The 15,931-nt window shown below is 43.7% G+C and overlaps 1 protein-coding gene across 1 annotated transcript in view; it reads left to right on the top strand.

Moving 5' to 3' along the window:
• The first annotated feature begins 4,418 nt into the window (after positions 1–4,418).
• The window catches only part of NOM1 (nucleolar protein with MIF4G domain 1), a 31,014-nt gene continuing 19,501 nt past the window's right edge, over positions 4,419–15,931 (top strand). The window contains exons 1-7 of the mRNA XM_054021111.1: positions 4,419–5,412; positions 6,219–6,343; positions 7,338–7,533; positions 10,669–10,992; positions 11,603–11,713; positions 12,903–13,070; positions 13,659–13,780. Of these exons, the coding sequence (XP_053877086.1) occupies positions 4,486–5,412; positions 6,219–6,343; positions 7,338–7,533; positions 10,669–10,992; positions 11,603–11,713; positions 12,903–13,070; positions 13,659–13,780 (1,973 nt within the window). The 5' untranslated portion in view covers positions 4,419–4,485. The remainder of the gene's footprint in view (positions 5,413–6,218; positions 6,344–7,337; positions 7,534–10,668; positions 10,993–11,602; positions 11,714–12,902; positions 13,071–13,658; positions 13,781–15,931) is intronic.

The raw sequence follows: 15,931 nt of genomic DNA, 5'->3' as shown, positions 1-15,931 counted from the left end.
TATGTGTGCTGGCAAGTCTTGCAGTGACATGTGATCATGTCACCTGAACTGAAATCCATCTTTAACCTGGTGTCTTTCCATTGAGAAGGAGGGGGTGGGAACCCAGAGAGGGACAAAGGATTCCCGTCTTATGCAAAAGATATATAAAGGGGTGGAATAGAACAAAGGGGAAGAAGCCATCATGAAGAATCCCCTAGCTACCACCTAAGCTGGAACAAGAGCTGTATCAGGGGAAAGAATTGTGCCCAGGCCTGGAAGGTGTCCAGTCTGAAGAAAAAACTTACTGAAGCATTTCTGAGGGTGAGATTATCTGTATTCAGTTTGATTAGACATAGATTTGTGCGTTTTAGTTTATTTTGCTTGGTGACTTACTTTGTTCTGTCTGTTACTACTTGGAACCACTTAAATCCTACTTTCTACTTATTAATTAACTTTTTACTTATTAATTAACTCAGAGTATGTATTAATACCTAAGAGAGCAAACAACTGTGCATATCTCTCTATCACTGGGAGCCGCGATCGACCGAATCTGCAGATGCGGCAGGTAAACAAACCGGCCCAGCCCGCCAGGATGCTTACCCTGGTGGGCTGCGTGCCAAAGGTTGCCAATCCTTGATCTAATACATTGTAGTTTTGTTTACCTAGAGCATCTGCAGGTATGGAGCCCCTCAGCTCCCTGTGGCCGCAGTTCACCAATGGCGCGCCACTTCCCGCAGTTCCCATTAAACAAAGTAAACAAAACATAAACAAAACGTCCTGACCCGCCAGCGGCTCACCCTGACGGGCTGGGAGCCAAAGTTTTCCAACCCCTAAAATATAGGGTCGGCTTATGAAAGGGTCATACAGTTTTTGCTATTTTTACCTATCCATTTTAGGGGATCAGCTTATAAATGAATGGGCTAATGAACGAGTATATACAGTATATTGCCAAAGCTAAATGCCCATTTTCATTCAAATTTCTTAATCTAACATATCATTCAGTCAAAATATGCCTTCCAGACTTTGTACTGAAATATGAAGTGAGGAAAAAAACTCAGATATTGAGTAGTTTTGATTTCTCAGAGACTCTTTTGAGACACGGCATACTTTGTGAGAGTATCAGAGGGGTAGCCGTGTTAGTCTGAATCTGTAAAAAGCAACAGAGGGTCCTGTGGCACCTTTAAGACTAACAGAAGTATTGGGAGCATAAGCTTTCGTGGGTAAAAACCTCACTTCTTGATGCCTTGCATCTGAAGAAGTGAGGTTCTTACCCACGAAAGCTTATGCTTCCAATATTTCTTTTGTGAGAGTAAATATTCATTGGAAAAATTTACCAAGGGTCGCGGAGAATTCTCCATCACTGACAATTTTTAAATCAAGATTAGATTTTTTTCTAAAAGATATATCCTAGGAATTATCTTGGGAAAGTTCTATGGTCTCTGTTATACAGAAGGACAGACTATATGATCACAATTTTGAGTCATTACTAGTCCCCAGAATGCCAAAGCACATGACAAAACAGAAGGAGGGTACAAATTTTAAAGAGATGGCTGGAAAAGGCATCAAATGTTTACTCATTCCTTAAACAGCTATATTAGTCTAGCATCCCAGGCTTCTGGAATACAGATTATTGCCAGCAAAACTATTAATAGGATGCAAATTGCACAGGAGTTTTGCATTCATGCACAGAATAACAATTAATTTGCGCATAAAGATATAGTTTAAAATATAACAAAGGAAATGCTTTGACAAATTAACAGAACATCTTGTGCCACTGAAGGAGAAATGTATTATGCATAAAGGCCTTTCAATCTTGGAACAAGAGAGCTGCATTCTGAAGCAAGTGGCATGTAGGACGTATGATGTAATGACTAAAAATGGGAAAATGCACAGAAGGGACAAAAATCATCTTCTGGAAATTAATGAGACATTAAAGTTTCAGCCAGAACTGGATACAAATATTCATTCAGCATTCACTTGGACAAGACCTTATAGAGATGGGCCAGGAGCCCGGGTACAAAGAGTCCACTTGCAGGATACTTGCAAGGGATAAAAATAATACAAAGCTGGCAACTGGTCTTCTTGTTGGCAGTATCAGCAGTGACACCAAGGGCATGGATAGTGAACTCCCTTTATCCTTCAGGCTCTCTCAAATTAGAGGAACAGGCCCCACACGTGGGGTTAGATAATGTCTAGATGGAGCCTGAAACTCCTCTCCCACTTTTTTTATTTATAACCTTGAAAACAGAAAATGCAAGATTTCTGTAAAAGATTTCTTGCATGCCTGAATCAGTTCCAACTTAATAAGGTAACTAACAAAAAGCAGCAGGGACTCCACCCACCTACTGGGGCTGCTGTGTGCTGTCACCAAATGCAAAGATATTGTCTCTCTTCCTCCACGCTCAGTTCTCCCATTCCCTTTGCTGGAGCCCAGTAAGCCTGGAGAAAGCAGCCAGAAGGCTCGGGGACAGAGTGAGAGGACAGAGGCTCAGGAAGGAACAGCTAGGTAAAACAGTAGGCAGGGTCTGCGGAAGTGAGTCCTCCCCCTCTCCCAAATAATCCTCTAGGCTCCAACCTCAAGTTTGCACTACCTCTTCTGTTATTAGAGGCCTTCATTTTTCTGGTCTGTCCAAGTTGTACCTTTCACTGCTATTCAACCCACTTAAAAGGGGGGGTTATAATGTTACAAAGCTGTTGTGGTGAAGAGATGCTATAAATTGCTTTGTTTTCTCTTGTGAGTAAAGCTCAATCTCAGATTTTTCCTGAAAAGGCTCTTCTAAGTAAATCTAAGGCTCATCTTTTACTGGTATTGATATGGCGTAAGTTACATGCTCTGCACAATATAGTCTTATCTGCAGTAGGAAAAGTATCCCTTGCTCACAGTGGGCATCAGCAATGAGGGCAGTTGAACTGGTACTCAAAACAGATTGTTTGCACACGTAGACAAGGGCAACCTGGGTTCAGCAGTGTTTCAGAAAAGAAACAATGTTTAAACTGCTTTGGAGCTAGCAGTGGTTAACTCCAAACTACTCCACTGCTTGGAGAAAATGGGTGACTAGGTGGCCGAGTAGTTAAGGCAATGAACTGCTAAAACATTTGTTCTCTACAGGTGCGGTTTTAAAAACCAGGGATATAAATTGGCAGCTCCCTCATTGAGCCATAACCACAGGTGTGTATCTGGCATTCACAAACTCCCCTAACACCTGTCCCTTTTGCAGTGAGAGGGAGACCCTGTCACACATCTACGTAGAGTGTATCAGGTTACAGACCCTCTTCTGGTTCCTCCGCAATCTCTTACTGAGTTTCTGGCTGCACTTCTCCCCACACCGCTTGATCCTGGCACACCCCATCCAGGGTCCCACAAAGTTGCAGGATCTTCTGATCAGTCTCCTAGTGCTGTCCAAGACGGCCATCCACCATCCCAGGAGGAGGAATTTGGATTAGGGGAGGGAGATGTGCTCTGCAACTCTGGGGCCTATTTCTAATCCCTTGTGAAGTCACATCTCCTCCGAACATCATTTCTCTAGGTGGTGTCCACTGACGCCACAGATGCCTTTGAGGAAAAGTGGGCACTGTCATAGAATCATAGAATATCAGGGTTGGAAGGGACCTCAGGAGATCATCTAGTCCAACCCCCTGCTCAAAGCAAAACCAATCCCCAATTAAATCATCCCACAGATTTTTGCTCCATAGCCCTAAATGGCCCCCTCAATGATTGAACTCACAACCTTGGGGTTTAGCAGGCCAATGCTCAAACCACTGAGTGTCTCCTTCTAGGCCCCTGCTTTTCACCCTATACCTCCACTCCCATCCCTGTTTTTTTCCATTTGTTGCCCCCCCTATTCAGTTGTGATCTGGGTTCATTGCTCCTTCCTGCCCAGTTGAGGGAGGGCCTTTAGCTAAGGGCAGGCCTAGACCCCGGTCTCCCTCCCGGTACCCACAACAGGTACTTGGAGAAAGGAAGTCCCAGACTCCCGGTGCCATAGGGAGATGCTGCGCTGGAGGCAGGACCCAAGGGGCAGGTCAGTGGAAGATACAGGGCCGGTGTGGAGCGCGGCTGCAGAGATGGGGGGCGCGGCGGGATTCACGTGGGCTGCTACAGGCGGCCTGGATCCCTAGTACCAGGACAGAGGCCTCGGGCTTCTTCAGCCCTGGGTGTGAACTGGGAAGCGCTGCTGGAGCAGGGAGCTCCCAAGACCGGGATGTGGCAGCCCTCGGCCTAGAGACGGTCCCGGGCAGCAGCGCGTGGCGGCCTGGAGAGCGATGCGGGGCAGGGACACGGGGGGCACCGGGCCTCCTCCGCTAGATGCTCGCTGGGCGCTGGGCTCCGAGCCCCGCGCTCCAGTCCCGCCCCGCTGCCCCCCCCCCCCCCCCGGGCCGCCCCAGCAGGTGGCGCTGCTGCCCCAGGCCGCGGCCCAACGGGCCGGAAGGGGCTAGCGGCTGCCTCGGCGAGATGGCGGCGCCCAGGCGGTGCGGAGCGTGACTGTGGGCCCGGCCGCGGGGAGCATGACGCGGGCGGCAGGGGCCCGGGGTGGCCGCGGCGGGAGCCGGCAGCCGGGCAGGCTGCAGAAGCTGCGGCTGGCGGTGCAGGAGTTCGTGCAGGCGGCCGGGGACCTCGCCCCTCCGCAGCCCGGGCTGCAGCCCGCGGGGGGCCGGGGCAGGAGGAGCCGCCGCGAGCTGAGGAAGGAGAAGCGCAGGCTCAAGCGGAGCCGCCGCCGCCGCCGGCACCACCAGGAGCCGGACGCCGGCGAGGAGCCGGGCGCGCCAGGGGCTGGCCGGGGCGAGCAGACGCAGGGCGTGGGGCGATGCCGCCTCCCCGCCGCGGTCCCGGCCTCGCCGCCCCCGGGACACCAGCGCCCCCGCGAGGAAGCGAAGCGGCTCCCAGAGAAGGGCCCCAGCGCCGCTGCCGCGGCCTCTGCGCGGAAACGGGCCTTGCTGGCGGCCAACGAGGAGGAGGAGAAGGAGATCCGGCGGCTGGAGCGGCGCCTGGGGCTCAGCAAGCGCAGGAAGCGGGGAGCCTCCTCCGTGCCGCAGAGCTTCGCCCGGGATGGGCTGGGCTACGTGCTGGGGGCCCTGGAGCCCGAGGCCACCCTCTCCGGCCTGTATGAGGAGAGCAGCGAGGAGGAGGCGGCTGATGAGGGGCGTCTAGATCAGGATGAGGGGAAGGATGAAGTTGATAAGGAGGATCTAGATCTGGAGTCCCTAGATGATGATCAGGAGGGGGAGCTAGATGGGCAGGAGGAAGAAGAGGAGGGGGAGGAGGAGGAAGAAGAAGAGGAGGGGAGGATGGAGGACACTTTAGAAACTTCAGAGGAGGCAGATATGGAAGGAAACTGGGAGAATGAGCGGAAAGTAAGCGGAAAGTTGCCCATGTCCCCAGAGGATGGTGGCGACTATAAACCCTGTAAAGCCAAGACCTCCAGAGAAGCGAAGGTATGTTGGGGGCAGGTTTTGCATCAAATAGCTTCATGCTTTTCAAATGCAATTTTGCACCCTTCACATGAAGTTTCACTTCAGATCTGAGTTTTGTAAGGGATTGGAAATTGCCCTAGCCAAGTCATGTTATCTTCAGTCTTGTCACAGAGCCAAAAAGCCAAGTTAGACTGGCGAATTGGGGACAATTTTATGCAATGTATTACAGGGTGAAATTTCCTGACCCTATGGGGATAGGGCAATGCCCTGAAGCATGAGCATTGGTAAATCTTGAAATGTACATGGAGGTTCTTGTTCTGATTTTGCTGTCATTGTTTCACCATGCCAGTAAGACTACAGTAGGTAGTGATGGAAAAGACCTATCAGACCATTTATCCCATCCCTAATAGAGGATGTATCAGATACAGATGCACAATTGAATACTGTGAACACAGATGGTATATTTGGGGCCCAAGCACACTTTTTGGAAGGCTTGCATAATTCCTGTTGAGTTCTATGGGAGTTGTGCACTTGAATAACTTGGAGAATTGGGACCTTGATTTGAGTTGATCCTAAGTGATAGGCTGTTGCGTGTTTCTTTTTTGGATGCTGTTCAAGTTAGCTCCTTTAGCATAATTTTGTACTATTGGTGTTGCATTACAATAAAAAAAGCTTCATAGTGATTAGAAATAAACCTATGGTATACTTAATAAGCCCATTTCTTATACTTAATAAATAGATACTTTCAAATGAATATGAATTTATTTTTAAATAAGATTTTTTTTATAACATACTGCCCTATTTTCTTGTTTTTCTCTTTTGATAAGAGTCTTTACAATAGAGCTACGAAGTATGTTCCCCCTCCAGTGAGAAGAGTTGACGATACAATGGATGACAAAAAGAGGGAAGAACTTGGAAGACTGAAGAAAACAGTGAAAGGACTAATTAACAGGTAATATAACATGTTTGATGTTGTTTATTAGGCTGTGTTTACAGCAGCCACCGTTCAAGCCAGAGAGGGGAGTGAGTATGACTTCTTTCTTGCAAACCGATTTTTTTAAATAAAAGTCAAATTTTGTGCATGCCATCTTTGACAGTATCTTTTTTATTCTCAATTATGGAGAAAGTACATTTATAGAAGATGAAAAATCTATTAAAGAAGATAAGTTTTAATTGATAAGTAAATTTAAAACTTTGAGTTGAATTCCACAAACACTATTAGGTGTTGTCGGCCAAACATAATTCCATGGGCATCAGTGGGACTATGCATGGTTTAAAAAAAAAAAAAAATGTAGAATCAGGCCCTTAATTTGTGCAGTCTGCACATGAAAGAAGAGCATTAAAAAAAAACTATTAAAATTGCTGAGCCCTGAATCTCAGGAGAAGTGTGTATCTTATACTACTTCAGAATAGGTTTACAGTAATAATTGCGCATTACAATATGTTTATTTGTGGCTTTTATGTAAAAACATTCAGTTGACATTAATTTTAGTCTGTGCCAGTGGGTCTCAGACTGGTCTGCATACCAGTGGACCATAGTCTGCGTAATAAGGATTCATTATAACTACACTGAATAAATTACAAACATGAGGCTGAGTGCTCTTGGATTTTAGATACGGTATGTTACAGTCTGTTGCTCAGCAGGCACTGAGTACATCATCAACTCTTTGCGAATACTACTACTTCATTTTTATTGACAATATCTCCTAAGATGTGAACTAAATATTTGTGTATCTGAATTATTTTGATGAACAGGAAAGATCCAAAATCTGTTTCAAATATTTGTCCCTTTTTCTTTTTGAGCTACTAGTTGAATAAAAGATTAAAAATAGAACATTTGTTGTTTTGGATTAAAAGCAATATTACATTGAAAAAAAAGTGAGGATATGTACTGAGTAAGAAGAAATGGAAAGCTAAAGCAAACACTGAATTTTATTTCCTGATAGGTTGAGTGAACCAAATTTGGCCTCCATAAGTGGACAGTTGGAAGAGCTATACATGACTAACAGTAGAAAGGACATGAATGAAACTCTAACAGATGTTCTTATGAATGCTTGTGTTACTGCAGCCGTGATGCCAGTTAGATTGATGATGGAGCATGTCCTTTTGGTCAGCATTCTTCATCATACAGTGGGAATTGAGGTAACTTTTTGCCTGGGCTTGTTTTATTTTCTAATCATGTTGCACAACACTTTCTATGGTGCTTTATTCAGGTACTTTTTTGAATGTGTGGTTTCTGAAATTGTTAGAAAGTAAGTATATGGTATCCCTGAAATTACACCTCACTATATGGCAATCTGGGCTGACTTGTGGTCGCAGTTATGGTTTAGTAGGCAGGCTCTCACAAGTGACAAGCACTTACACTTGTTACTGCATCTGAATGAGTATTTTCTTCTATAAATTGTTGGTCACCATTATAAAGTGTAACTTATCTCATTGAGACCATTAGTGCCTTATATTCCTTCCTACATCTATCTGTGGTGTTGAAAAATTTCTTAAAGCTACTATATTTTCCATCTTTAATTACAATTATCCAGTCCTGTTCTATGACTACTTTAGAACATCATTCTTGAGTCCTGTATATCCAACTACAGAATTCATTAAAACCATTATAGAGTAAAAAATCTACCTGCATCTGAGGAGCCCCACTAAAGCCCGATCCTACATACACTAACACATGCATGTGAGTAGTCCCATTGAAGTCAGTGGGTTGGCTTGCAGCTATAAATGTTTGCAAGATCAGGGCATTTGACACACATCAAGCAACTTTTTGAGGGTTGGTTGTATTTTCAGGCTTGACCATATCAGTCAAAATAAACGTAAGCTTTGTCTACTAATATGAAGGACATGTTGGAACAGGTAATGTCAAAGGGAAGTTATTACAGGAGTTTAGATAATTTCACTGAAACTTCTGCCAAGAGACAATGAGCTGTTTCAGGATGCTGTTCCCATAAAGTCTTATTCTGATTCTGTAATGCAGAAATATAATTGAAAGAACCCATATAAAAGATATATTCAAGTAGTTCTTGCATCTGTAATGTGTTGACCTCGATGAGGTGGAAATATTTCTGCATTAGCTGTTTTTAAACCAAACTAAATATCAGAGGGGCACAATCATGTTAACTTTTCTATGTGCAACCTTTGCATTATAGAAAATTTATTTTTACTCCTTTTGTTGCTTTAAAGGGTGGTTCTTACCCCACATTTGACTTGAAAATTTTGGCGCTGTTTTAATAGTAACCCTCATCTTTTTATAAGTTTAAAACTATTAAATGTAGTCAACCAGTTTCTAGACTCTCGCATATACCATTGATTTAGTTGTGATGTAGACTTCAGAATCTAATTGGGACTACTTAAATGCATTATTAAGCACTTAAGTTTGTTCTTTGAAAAAGATACAGGATATTAAATGCACAAAACTGTGATAAGGTAACATTAAGGTTTCAGTTAAAATTGATTCAGAAAATGCAAAAGTTAAGATCCTGTAGCAATGTTACATGGCTATGTAGCAAATACATAATACTCCTGTTCGTTCTTGTTGAACATGCAGCTTGACATATTAGTGTGCCATAAAATGTACGCCTTAAACCATTCTGCAAGTGTAATGCAACCAAGTCAGCATTGCTGTTGGAACCTTAACTTATACACATTTCCTGACTGATTTTAACTGCAACATTAACATTATAACAACACAGTTTTTTAAATTGCGTAACTCATTTTTAAAAAAAATTATATTTGACAGGTGATCAGTCCACAATTTAAACGTATATATTTTGGCACACCTTTTTGTAGGCTCAGTTTTCTGTAAATAAATATAAAGAAGTCTGTCATTTTCTGGGTAGTTTTTCCCATATTGTATCTATTTAGCAAGTCGGAGTCTCATCTCCAGTAGGAAGTCAACAAGCAATAGTGCTAAGTGCACAACCAGGAGCCAGAAAAAAGTGCTTTTCTTTTTATCAGGCTTTTCCTGACCAATAATGTTTTTAATCTAAAATGTCAAGTTTTACCCATATATGGTTTATTTTTGTATGGCACATAAGTTGTTTCCTAGTATGAAAATGACTGAGTAAGGCTGCGAGTTTGTCATGGACGTCACGGATTCCATGACGGACGTCACGGATTCCATGACGGACGTGACTTCTGCAGCGGCCCGTGCGCCTGGCTCAGGAGCAGCTCAGGCAGCCCCATACGCCAGTCGCACGGGCCATTGCGGTGGCAGTCTTCGGCCACCGCACCTCCCTTACCCCCATGCAGCAGCAGAGTTTGGGGTTGGGGGACTGGGTGAGGCTGGCTCTGGGCGGCGCTTACTTGGGGAGCTCCCCGGAAAAAGGCGACATTCCCCTCGCCCAGCTGCTAGGCGGAGGCATGGCCAGGCAGCTCTGCGTGCTGCCTCTGCCTGCAGGCACTGCCCCCACCGCTGGGGTAGCTATGTGGGCAGGTAAGCGCCAGACAGAGCCCGCCTCACCTCGTCCTGTGCCCCAACCCCGTTCCCCCTCCCACACCCAAACTTTGCTGCTGGGGGGGGAGGAGGCACGGAGCCAGGTAGGGAACCTGCCAGCTCTGCCAACCCCCCCAGCACCAGTGGGGGTCCTGGGCCACGCGCTTCTGCCCCCCAGCACCAGTGGGTTTCCTGGGCTGCATGGCACCACCCTCAGAACATGCAGTGCCCCTGGGCAGCTCGCTCCCCCCCAAGTTTTAGTCAGGGGTATATAGTAAAAGTCATGGACAGGTCACGGGCCATGAATTTTTGTTTACAGCCCATGACCTGTCAATGATTTTCAATAAAATTTCCCGTGACTAAAACGTAACCTTAACTATGAGTAATAATGAGTACCATTAGTCTGGCAGCTGGGAGTATAGCAATCTATGTTGCAGTGAGAAATGTTTCCAGGTTTCTTTGTTTAAACAAATCTTTTCTAGTAAGTCCTTAGCTTGATTTCATCAAACCTGCTTTTACTACCAAATAAAGGAATAAAAAGGTAACTGGATTACATGTGTAAATATATAATATCAAATAAAGTGAAAGGGACACCAGGCAAATAATATGCTTCTTAAAAAATATGTATGGAACCAATAGCTTAGAGTCCTTTGGAATATTTAAATACAGAAAATCAATGTTGGCTGATGGGAGCAACAGTTTTCCTATAAGCTAATTTTGTTTGTTTGTTTCTCATTGCTTACGCTTTTTGCAGGTAAAATTGAGGGGGGGAAATCCACATATGCAAAATGCTTAATTGCTTTCTAATATTCTTTTTCTTTTCATACAACTGTTGCCAGGTTGGTGCTCACTTTTTGGAAGCTGTGGTGAGGAAATTTGATGAATTCTATAAAAGTGACGCTGAAGGGAAAGAATGCGATAACCTGTTTGCCTTGATTGGCCATCTGTATAACTTTCACGTAGTGCATTCGCTGCTGATCTTTGATATTCTCAAGACGCTTGTTAGCACTTTTGCAGAAAAGGACATTGAACTGATTCTGCTCCTCTTGAAAAATGTGGGATTTTCCTTGAGAAAAGATGATGCTTTGGCCCTGAAGGATCTGATTAGTGAGGCCCAGAACAAAGCAAATGCTGTGGGGAAGAAATTTGAGGACCAGTCTAGGGTATGTATGCATTTTGGATATGTTTGGGCACAAACTTCCCAGCATGAACAGAATTAATCAGGGACTTGGTTAAATCTGTTAATTTGCCAAATTGTTTAATTTTTGTATTAAGTGTATCTACTAAAATTGTTTCATGCGATAGTCTGATTAGACCTTAAGATAGTGTTAGCATCCAATGAGATTATTGTTGCATTAGCTTACTTAACATATAGAAAATAATGTGCACTTAGAAGTTTGTTCTCAGAGCATAGACACCAGCATGCCCTGAAATAGCTGTCTGCTTTGTGTGTTATGCAAATGATGATGCATCTACTTCATGGAATAATACAGTTTGTACACTTAAAAGTCCAAAATAATTCAATGGCTGTGGTATTGTTTAGCAAAATTAAATTGGAATCTAAACCTAGTACAAATACATGTAGTGGGAGTTAAAATGAATATTGTTTTTTAGCTAGTATTCTTTATTTGTGATGTCATAATCTAGATTCCAGAATGTATTGCTAGGTGAGATGCTTATGCATGCGCAGTAATACATTCAAGATAAATTTTCCACTTGTTAAATAACAGTATGGCAGACACGCTGGAAAAATGTTGTTTCTTTTACCCATAGATTCGCTTTATGCTAGAGACTATGCTGGCACTAAAAAACAATGACATGCGGAAAATCCCAGGGTATGACCCTGAGCCAGTTGAGAAGCTGCGCAAGCTGCAGAGAACACTGGTAAAAACGTTTTTTTAGTATGTTATTGGGCACTGTTACTTCCCCTAAATCATACTTTTGGAAGTAATTGCAAGATCCTTTTTTAAGCTACTAGTAATATAGTGTAGACCAGATGACCTGCTAATATTATTTTGGAATTTGTGTAACAGTGCAGGTTGAACGATACATTGTGAAAAGTGCCTTTTGTCCCCATGAATTTCAAATGACTTTACAGACTGTATACAGAGAACACCACTGAAATGCAGCCATCTCTGGATGTTAGTCAGTGCCCAACACACTGCAAAACATTTAGAGAAAGAAGACGTTTTTTATCCAAGGACACAGACAAATCCCTGTGCTTGTGGGATCTTTTGATGTTTGTGCAGAACAGACTAAGATATCATCCCTGGTGTTGAGTTCCTGCAACTCCCATTGACTTCAGCAGGATTTGTGAATGCTCAGCATTTATGAGAATCAGGCCGTTAATTTTTAAGATCTTACCTGAAAAACCCCACACAGTAAAATATGTACCTCTGCAGGTGGAGAAGCTGCCACCCTCCTCAGGATTTTAGTTTGGCTCTAGAGAGTCCATGTATCTCAGACCTGAGGCTTACACCATTAAGAACCACTCGTCTGGTTCACCGTTGGGCTTTTTTTTCTGAAATTTGTGTAAATACATTACACACATGTCAGGAATTCAATACAGTAGGCTAGACACAGACATGTTGCAAGCAGGTGCTGTAGAACCTTTTTACACAGCTCTGCTAGTGCACTTGTAACATCTCTTCCCTTCCACTCATTTCTTGATCAAGTATTAACTGTTCCAAAACTTTTGGTGATTTTATGTGAATAAAAATGTTCATTAGAAAATAGGACAGTACAGTTTATTTTTAACTTGCAACTCCAAATTAGAATTTGAACGAAGGTGTTAGGTTATCTCCATCCACCAACTCATTGGATTTGTCTTTTTGGTTGGAATTCATTTTTTTAAAAATGCCAAGAGCTCCTGGATTTAGGCACTCTCCTGTGATGTAAATCAAAATAAACGAGAAGTATGTTGATTTTGGCAGATCTTGTTTGGAGAGAGAGGTTGTGGGGAGAAACGTCTGAGAGCATAGTCGGGAAACTTGTTAAAGGTTTTCGATCACGGCATAATTTGTTAGGAAAAAAAAGTCTCTTTGGAACTGAAAACATTTTATTGTTATAAAAGGTTCATAACAGTGGCTCTGGAAGAGAGACTCAACTTCGTGTGTCATTGGAATCTCTCCTCAGTGCTGACCAGGTTGGCCGTTGGTGGATAGTAGGGTCATCTTGGAGCGGAGCACCAATGATTGATAGTACTAACAGCAAGACTCAGCACAAATTGCCTGTAGGAAAGGTAAATATGACGACTGCTATTAATCATTCAAAGTGCCAAGGCAATTTTGTCTTTGAGAAACATGAACAAATATCCTTGTGATACTGTGGTTAGTATTTGGACTTACGCTTGCCCGGGCCCTGAAATTCTCTCTTCGACCTTGTGGATTTGTAAAAGATTTTGTGGTGCACTGTAAGGTGAAATGGAAAAGGCGGACTCAAATTGGAAATGGATTCCACAGTCTGTAGCCTTATAGGTAGGGCCAGCTGTCCCCCTAGAAATCATATGGTTGAACTGTTTTTAAAAGTGCATAGAAATATGGTGAGAAGGGCATGGCCTCTTAGAGAAGGACTACTCATTTCATCACTTTCAGTCCAGTTTCGCTGGTCAGTTATCTGATCTCACTGCTTGGAGGCCAAGTCCTGATACTCCTTATGTTCATCTCCAGTGGTAAGGGCACTAGGTCTTTGGATTGTTGCTTCACAGCTCATTCAAGGTATGTATATATAATCATATCAGAAAAGTTTCACTGAAATAGGTTTCCTATAGCAAGTGCAAAATGAAATACATAGTTAGTAAATGTTTCTTTAAAAATGTGTTTCTTTTCAGATGAGTTCAAAGATACTGGAGCTTGCTCGTAAGCAGAGAATGAACACGGACATCAGGAGAAATATATTCTGTGTCTTGATGAGTAGTGAAGACTTTTTGGATGCATTTGAAAAACTTTTGAAGTAAGTACACACCAGGATCCTGTTGAAACCCAGGGACAAATAGAAGTGCTATCTGGGCTGGAAACTTTTCATGTTGCCTCTTTGCCAATCAGGGAGAGCAGGGGAAGTTGTGCGCAGGAGAAGTGACATCAGGGAGAGCAGCATAGAACTGCTAGTCTCGCCAGATGGGAGGGTGCCCAGAGGGACTAACTGAGAATGGAGCAACGAAAACTGATCTGACTCAGGAGTAAGGAGGGTTTGTTTGTTTTTTGCAGAGGTATATGTTAATACCAACTGAAGGCTCTGGGCTAAGTAATCAGAAAGAATGTGGCATAGAAGAATACGCTAAAATAAGGATTATAATAAACATAAACATGTTTTCCAGAATTATACAAATCTAAATTTCCTTGTCAGTCATTCCCTTAGGGAAGTGTCTGAGAAATCCATACAGAAAGCTGTGTTTATTATTGTACTTGCTGATAGAGCCACTCACAGATCCATCAGCTAGACTACAATGGGTGTACAACAGATTCGTGAAGGATGGAAAAGTTCTAGCTCCCTTTGACATAGACTTGCTGATGCTGTCACATAGAGAATTAAAACATTTTTAGGAATTGTGATACTCAAGGTACAGTAAAAACTGTGTTTTCCAGCACTTCATAAACCGGAAAACTCTAGAAACCGGCATTTCAGGGTGCCGGATCTGGGCAGCACTCACCTTGGCGGCTCCCCACAAGCAGCTACCTGTCACTAGTGCTTCTAGGTGGAGGCGTCACCAGGCGGCTATGTGCGCTGCCTCCACCTGCAGGCGCTGCCTCCACCTGCAGGCACTGCCCCCACAGCTCTGAATCTCCCATTGGCCGGGGACTGTAGCCAATGGGAGATGCAGAGCCAGCGCTTGGAGCGGGGTGGGGACAATCCGTGGAGCCACCTGGCTGCACCTCTGCCTAGGAGCAGCAGGAACATGTCGCCGCTTGCGAGGAGCCGCATGCGGTGAGCGCTGCCCAGATCCAGTACCCCAAAACCTCTCCCATGCCCCTGCCCCAAGCCCCGTTCTTCACCCAAACTCCCTCCCAGAGCCTGCGCCCCGCACCCCCTCCCATGCCCCAGCCCTGAGCCACCTTAGTTATCCGAATTTGTGCCTAACCGGCGCCGGATAACACGGCTTTTACTGTAATATGACTCAGAAACTTTCTGGCCAGAATTTAGGTGAAGCAGCAGTGAATATAGGCTGTTTAAACTTGGCCTGCACACCAGTTAGATTAAGTATCATGTTGTTGTGCACTGCATTAATCACAACTTTAGTCTTGTAGTTCTGAATATCCTTGTCTTTTAAAAGTTTGAATTTATTCTATTATGTTTGCCAATGCCTTTTGGGAGTTAATCTCAAGCTTTTGCTGTTGCCAGCTGTGAGCTACTTCAGCAGTATCTTCCTGGCACTCTAGGTTTCTATGGTGGAATCATAGAAATATAGGGGTGAAGGACCTTGAGAGTTTTCTAGTTCAGTCCCCTGTGCTGAGGCAAATCCAAGCATACCTAGACCATCCCTGACTGGCATTTGTTTGACCTCTTCTTAAAAACTTTCAGTGATGGGGATTCCATAGTCTTTCTTGGAAGCCCATTCCAGTGCTTAACTACCTTATCATTAGAAAGTTTTTCCTACTATCTAACCTAAATCTTCCTTGCTGCAGATTAAGCCCATTACTTATTTTCCTAAGTGAACATGGAGAGCTATTGATCAGTGTCCTCTTTATAACAGCCTTTAACACATTTGAAGACTGTTGTCAGGTCCCCTTTCTGTCTTCTTTTCTCAAGACTTAACATGCCAGTTTTTTTAACCTTTCCTCAGAGGTCATGTTTTTATCATTTTGGTTGCTCTCCAATTTGTACAGTTTCTTAAAGCGTGGCCCCAAAACTGGATACAGTACTCCAGCTGAGGCCTCACCAGTACTGAGAAGAGCAGGACAATTACCTCTCCTGTCTTGCATACTGCAGTTGTGTTTATACACTCTAGAATGATATTAGCCTTTTTTGCAGCTTCATCACATTGTTGACTCTCATTCATTTTGTGATCTGCTATAACTCCTAGATCCTTTTCAGCAGTACTACTGCCCAGCCAGTTATTCCCCATTTTGTAGTTGTGCAATTGATTTTCTTCCTTAGTGAAGTACT

The sequence above is a fragment of the Malaclemys terrapin genome, chromosome 2 (genome assembly GCF_027887155.1).
Source record: "Malaclemys terrapin pileata isolate rMalTer1 chromosome 2, rMalTer1.hap1, whole genome shotgun sequence".
Classification (NCBI taxonomy): domain Eukaryota; kingdom Metazoa; phylum Chordata; order Testudines; family Emydidae; genus Malaclemys; species Malaclemys terrapin.
Note: the sequence above shows the minus strand (reverse complement) of the source record. Positions and strands in the feature narration are given on the sequence as shown.